This window comes from Myotis davidii, unplaced genomic scaffold (genome assembly GCF_000327345.1).
Source record: "Myotis davidii unplaced genomic scaffold, ASM32734v1 scaffold18, whole genome shotgun sequence".
Taxonomy (NCBI): Eukaryota; Metazoa; Chordata; class Mammalia; order Chiroptera; family Vespertilionidae; genus Myotis; species Myotis davidii.
The window spans coordinates 9,319,145-9,325,788 of record NW_006292696.1 but is presented as its reverse complement, the minus strand read 5'-3'; the positions used below and the strand labels follow the sequence as shown (position 1 = coordinate 9,325,788).

Genomic DNA, 6,644 nt, shown 5'->3' with positions numbered 1-6,644 from the left:
ATGCTCAAGTTCCCTATAAAGTGACATATACATCAATGCTGCAGTTGAACCTCTACATCTACAGACTCTCAACCTCAGATTGAAAACAATATTGGTATTGATTGAAAAAAAAATCCATATATAAGAGGGCCCATACATTTAGAACCCATGTTGTTCAAGGGCCAACTGTACTACCTAAACTATATATCATAATGCCCTTCTATAATAAGCATCTAAAAGGCTTATTGTCTTGATTGTCTCATTTGATTCTTCTCTCTTGCAGATGGACCCCCACGAGAACATCTTACTGAGCACTCTAGAGATAAAAAATGAAATGGCCACATCTGAGGCTGTGATGGGACTTGGAGACCCCAGGAGCACAATGCTGGCTTACGATGCGGCCAACATCCAGTATCGGAAAGCCGGGCTGCCCAGGCATACTTTTGGCCGAAATGCCCTGGAACGACACGTGGCACAGAAGAAAAGCCGCCTGCGGAGACGCGCCTCCCAACTGAAAATCACCATCCCCGACTTGACTGATGTGAATGCCATAGACCGGTGGTCCCGCATATTCTTCCCAGTGGTTTTTTCCTTCTTCAACATCGTCTATTGGCTTTACTATGTGAACTAAAACATAGCCTCCCTCGGGAAGCAAGGACTAGATGCCTCCTCAAACCAGTTGTACAGCCTGACGTAGGACTTGGAAAACACATCAATCCAGGACAAAAGTGATGCTAAAATACCTTAGTTGCTGGCCTAGCCTGTGGTCCATTTCATACCATTTGGGTTGCTTCTGCTAAGTAATGAGTACACTAAGGGCCTTGTGATTTTGCAGTTAAAATGCAAGTGATTTGTACACATGCTGGCAAGACTGAGTCTGAGTGTTCCACTTCATCTGCTTAGTGTGCAACCGACATGGAGGGGAATTATTTAGAAGGTGTTCTTAGAAGGCTCGATAGCACTATCAGTCATTTCTCTGAGAAGTCATAGCCAGATATTCCATCTTCCTTCCCAAGGGTGGCATGCTGCTGAGAGGACACCATGCTTAGGAAACATTATCCTCAATGCCATGCGAACATGCTTACAGAAGATGGTCTCTGCCCATCTTATTAAGGTGATAATGGTGCCCTGGGATGAAAATTCCCACTGGATACTAGAAGGTTCTCATGTAGTTCAAACAAGATGTGGGGAGTCAAGACAGAGATTCAGGAAGGCCAGTTTCAGATTGCTTGAGCACTGGGAATCAACTATGACGTCTTCCATTTTGGCATATGGAGCCCAGGAGAATTCTAAACGTTATGATGCATGATGACCAAAGAAACTTTTCTAAAACTCTATTCCCTAGGTGGTTAAAAGAAGAGTTAAAAACCCAGAGCAGAGTGGGAAATCCAGAAATGACTGTTGGAACAAAATTGAAGCAAGCAAGTATCATGACCCTTATCAATCCACTCAGCTTCTGGTTTATACATATTATGGTCAGTGGCAAAGGTAGAATGAGAGATATTTTTGTTCCAACTTCACAAGCTTTTGAAAGCATGCCTATAGAGGCTTATATAATTTATTTAATTAAAAGACACCCACAAAAGAGAAAAGTTAGCCAAATTAGCATCATCTTAGATGCAGGTTAGATTGAGAGTTATCCAATATGTGAATATAAAGCGCAAACAGGTTGCTATTCTCACACTACATCAGCTGTCTCTGCAACATTTTTCCCTATAAGTTCATTTTTGACTTAAATAGGGTATTTCCAAAGAGGGATTTGTTCGCTTCTTTAAAGAATTAATGTTCCTTTCCAGCTTTCTTGCTTCTGAAATTCTGATTATATTCTTAGGAGACAGAAGAAGTAAGGCTTTGGAGAGATTGAGTGAACTCTATTTCCAAATGTGCAATGAAATTCACCTTGCTATTTTTCATAGCAAACAGTACTTCGAAGATTATGTGCACAAGTAGAGCTAGTTTGTGAGTTTATTAGGTTTTATTCTTTTAAGGTTGCTTTTGTTGTGTATATTACAATCTCTCCAGTCAAGGAAAATATGATAAGAGTGGAAAATAGGATAACAAAGCCACATTAACTGATGAAGGATATGGACCTCAGTTGATACTGCAGAAAAATGTCTAACTGATAATCAGGTAGGCACGATGTATTGTTTTATTCCATTTTCAAATTGTCATTGTACTTTGTTCTATACCAATTAGACAAATGCATTCATATGTTGGACAGTAAGAAGAGTAAGCTAATATATTTTTATTTCTATTCATGTGAGGTTTACATTTTGCTTTTTTCATTGAGAAAATAGTAAACTGCTTAATTTCCCATAAAGTTTGATTTGATTGAACTTCCCTTTGGAGCATGACTTTGCTATGTCTATTTAAAAAACAAAAACCACTTCTTTTCAGAGTAACATTTCCTAATTTTGCATAATAGCCAAGATCATTATCTGACTGTGGATAAATGTTATGCTTTTCCCCCCTGATGATTTAGCTGCTTGGAATAAGGTAGGTCCTATTGTCCTTCTATTTCAAGTATCTGACAAGAAGAAGGAAAAAAAGTTTAGTACTTAGCCTTCTGAATTAGATGATATTTTTCTCCCCACCTGTATCAGGGACTGTGGCCCTTATTTCTTGATTATACACTTGAACACCTCTGAGTATGATCTGTGGGCAGAATCCATCCAAGCTTCCGCCCATGGGCTCAGAGTAGAGATTCTTTAAGCTTCTCCAGGGACACACTTCCACGTAGGCAGCAATCTGGGGGCACCACGCTAATAAAAGTGCCTGCCCCTTGTCACCAGGGGTTAGTCTGAATAGCATATACCAGGAAGGAGCATATTAATAACTCAGGTGCACAACTCCAAAATGCCATTCTGGAATGGTTTTTCTAGAGACAACCCTGAGCCCAAGTCAAGAAGTGGGCTCTTATTTGTAATTATTGTAAAAGCCATAAAAATCCTTGGTATTGTCACGTAACAAATATTTGATATCTGAAGAAGTCAACAGAGTAATCTAAATCAGAGTGGAGAGAAGCAACCTCTGAGCATGAGCGTCAAAAGCATATAACCGGGGATTCATTTCTACCCCCAGTGATAAGCAGAATCTGGAAAAGGAGAAAAGATGGAAACTGGAACAGATGCCCTAGAGCAGAATCCATATGTTGGCATTCAATAACCACGTAGTTAGAAACAACTGACTCATCTTGCCCAGAGGTAACAAATGGTAGATATAGAATTTATTCTTTAACTATATGTTTACTGTGGTTGAATTGGTTTGCGAGGACGGGGTCGGGGAAGGGTGTTTGGTTAAAATTAGGGACCACAAAAGTGTGTTTTGGCAATTCTGATATTCTATTGCCATCAGCTTATACATTTATGTACAGGTTTTTTTAAATTATAAAACAGCCAGATAGCCAGCGATTAAGGTGTTTTTTCATCTTTGTGATATTCATAGGCGAATTCTGACTCTAAAATTCACAGTCGAAATGAAATCTTTGATCTCAATCTGTATATATATACATATTGTACATGACTGCTAGTAGGTATGAAATGCATTTTCAGAACTGAAAACTCATGCAACAACATCATGTGTTTGCATAGGGAATGTTACAGTTCTTTCCACTACAGTTTTACTAACGGGAAAGACATAAGATAAGCAGTGCCGTCTAGACATTTCCTCTTCTCATTTCTTCAAAAGCAGTGCTCGGTTAAAAAAAAAAATAATAAAATAATAATAATAATAATAATAGTTTATGAACCAAAAGACTTTACATTGTAGCTTTAGTAACAACAAAGATAAGATATCTGTCAGCTTTAAAAAGCACAACACATAGAGAAAGTTCAGTAGAAAGCATAAAGGAGAAATGAATCATGCTTATTTTAAGCCAGACCTGCATTAAATTGGCAACTCACCCAATTTTCATTTTCTATAGATAACAGTATTCCAGTCTTATGATTAACTTCATACTCAACAACAAAAACAACCAAGCAATCAACAAACAACAGGTCATACAACAGTGTACATGTATATATGTATATAGAGAGATCCATATAAACACACATGCATATATATGCATTCATACATTGGAAAACAAAAGGAATAAGCTAATATCTTCTATTTCCTTCATTCAACCAGTGTATGAGTGCTTTTAACTTGGCAACACAAATCCACATATTGAAACAAGTGATACAGGGTACTGAGCATTTCTCTATCAGCAAATAATGCCTACTGTTCTTAGGAACCATTGCACAATCCGACACTACAATAGTGCTGTACCTCAGAACATTGGAAACCACTAGCTCTCGCATTGCTTGTCTACTTGCTCTTTTTCAAGGAAACAAATAACATTATCCATTGGTCATTTAAAAACAAAAATGTCTTAAGAAAACAGAAAATGATTTTTAAAAATCCTTCCAGGAGGAGGAAAAAAAATAACTAAACCTCACCATGTTGGTTAGGGAAAATATCTCAACTGTAGCAATCATGCCATTTTGCTAAGTGTACAGAGTCTACGTAATGTGAGCAACCATAACTTTCACTGAGTGTGTGTAAATATTAAAACGGATTTCTTAAATATTTTTAACTTCTAATTTGTATTTTATGGTAAGGCAGTGTGAGAATTCTGTGTATGGCTTATGTTGATGTGTTATAATAGACTGTAAATAATTAAATATGCTGTAAATCAAAGTCAATAGATACAAATAATTATTTCATTTTTTCTCAATTTTTATTTCTTTTTTACTAAGTACAGTTACTGCAGTGCCCCAACAGAGTAATTGAAACATCCATTTTGCATAAATGGTTTGGGATCCCAGATAGAAGGATTTCAGTTTGATAACACACACACATCTACACACACGTGCTCACTCACACACACCTGCACACACTCACTCATAGACTCATACATATCTACACATACACACTCTCAGTCACACACATCTACGCACACGCACTTGCTCACACACACACATGCATCTACACACACATTCAAACACAATATTCTTTCCCTTGCCCACTCACTCCCACTCTTACTCCCTCTATGGGAAACACACAGTATTCATGTAGTGAATGTAACAAACCAAGAGAGAGCCTTAGAAATGGCAATTGGGAAAGCAGAAATCATCATCATTTACTTGAAAGGGTTTTTATGTGTCAGAATTCAAGAAACCAAAGGTGTAACTTACATGTCAATTTTCAAAGAGTAAAAGTTTCTATTGACAGCACTACGGGAAATAAAATTGCTTATGATGCATACCTGCTTCAGAAATTTGTTACACACAATACATCCTAGAAGTCCTTTTTTTTAAATAATAGCATTTTGTCCTTAGATAGCATTCTTTCTTTCAACCAAAGATTCCAGTTATTAAAAAACAAAAAAGGAAAGAAAAAATGAAAAATGAGGGAAAATAAAAAAAAGACACTGCTTTACACCAAAGGTATGAACACAATTTTCCAAGTAGACTAGGAACATTGTCAAAAATAGTAAAGAGCCAACATAATGCTAATTAAGATACTACCCTAAAGAAATCATTTAAGAAAAAAATACATAAAAGCAGCAGTACTCTTAAATATCTGTTGTTATTTGGATAGGGAAGTAAAACATTTCTATAGATGTTTGGAAAATTGTAACATCAGATATTAATTTGTGCAAAATTGTGACATCAGATATTAATTTGCTTTGAGAAGTTCTTTTGTGACAACTATGATCCAAAATGATGAAAAACAAAACTTTGTGTTTTTTAACTTTCAAAAGCAAATGTCTCTCTCCTGTCTCATGTCCACTAAGCTGATGCCCGTGTGTGTGTCCTTGCACTGTTTTTCCCTTTGAGGTTCAGTAATTTGTGTTCACCCACACTCCTTTTTAACATAATTCAAAGTTGCAAATAATTTAAGTTCCATAACATTTTTTAAATTTTTATTTGCATGGGTGTTTAAATAGTTTTGTTATGAATATTGTCCCTGCGCAGTTCTGAATTGTCCTTTTATAAAAAGTGATATTCTAGTTCCTTCACAATGTAGTATCTATCCGCCTTACTATTTACCTTGTAGCCTTTCTTAATATGCACATAATGCAGATTTTCCAATGGCTAGGAAATGCAAACCACAAGTGGATATCATCACATCTATTTTTCATGTCTTTCTAAAAACAGGACTACTAACATCTCTGGGATACATGAGATAGTAACACATGAGGATTACAAATGAGTAGCACATAAGAATTATTTTCTTGAATTTAAACTTATTGCAGTCAGTTTCAGCATGTAAATATATAATAATGTTGGCTAGTGTGTAATTCTTGAACTAAAAAATATAAATAAAACTTGAAAGGATGTGTGTGTGTCGTTTCATTGGGCTCAGAAATTTTTTTCTCTATTAGTATGGGTTAGGTTAAGGAAGGAAGGCTTTTATGAAGAGCAAGGAGGAGCTTCGGAACTTGGGACCAGCTGTTGGGCAGACTTGAATTTGAGCTCTGAATTATAATATATTAGGTATCCTAGAGGCCCGATGCATGAAATTTGTGCAAGAGTAGGCCTTCCTTCCCCTGGCTGCGGGCACCAGCTTCCCTCTGGCACCCAGGACCCGGGCTTCCCTCCTGCCACTGACAGGCACCTGGGACCTGGGCTTCCATCACAGCCCTGGCTTTGTCCAGAAGGTCATCCAGTCTAATTAGCATA

At 37.1% G+C, this 6,644-nt stretch overlaps 1 protein-coding gene across 3 annotated transcripts in view; it reads left to right on the top strand.

The window, feature by feature from the left end:
* GABRB2 (gamma-aminobutyric acid type A receptor beta2 subunit) overlaps positions 1 to 6,301 on the top strand; it is a 202,536-nt gene extending 196,235 nt beyond the window's left edge. For all 3 annotated transcript variants that reach the window (XM_015565654.1, XM_015565655.1, XM_006766319.2), the window contains one exon: positions 263 to 6,301. In XM_015565654.1, coding sequence (XP_015421140.1) covers positions 263 to 610 — 348 coding nt within the window. In that variant the 3' untranslated portion in view covers positions 611 to 6,301. The remainder of the gene's footprint in view (positions 1 to 262) is intronic.
* The last annotated feature ends 343 nt before the right edge of the window (positions 6,302 to 6,644 follow it).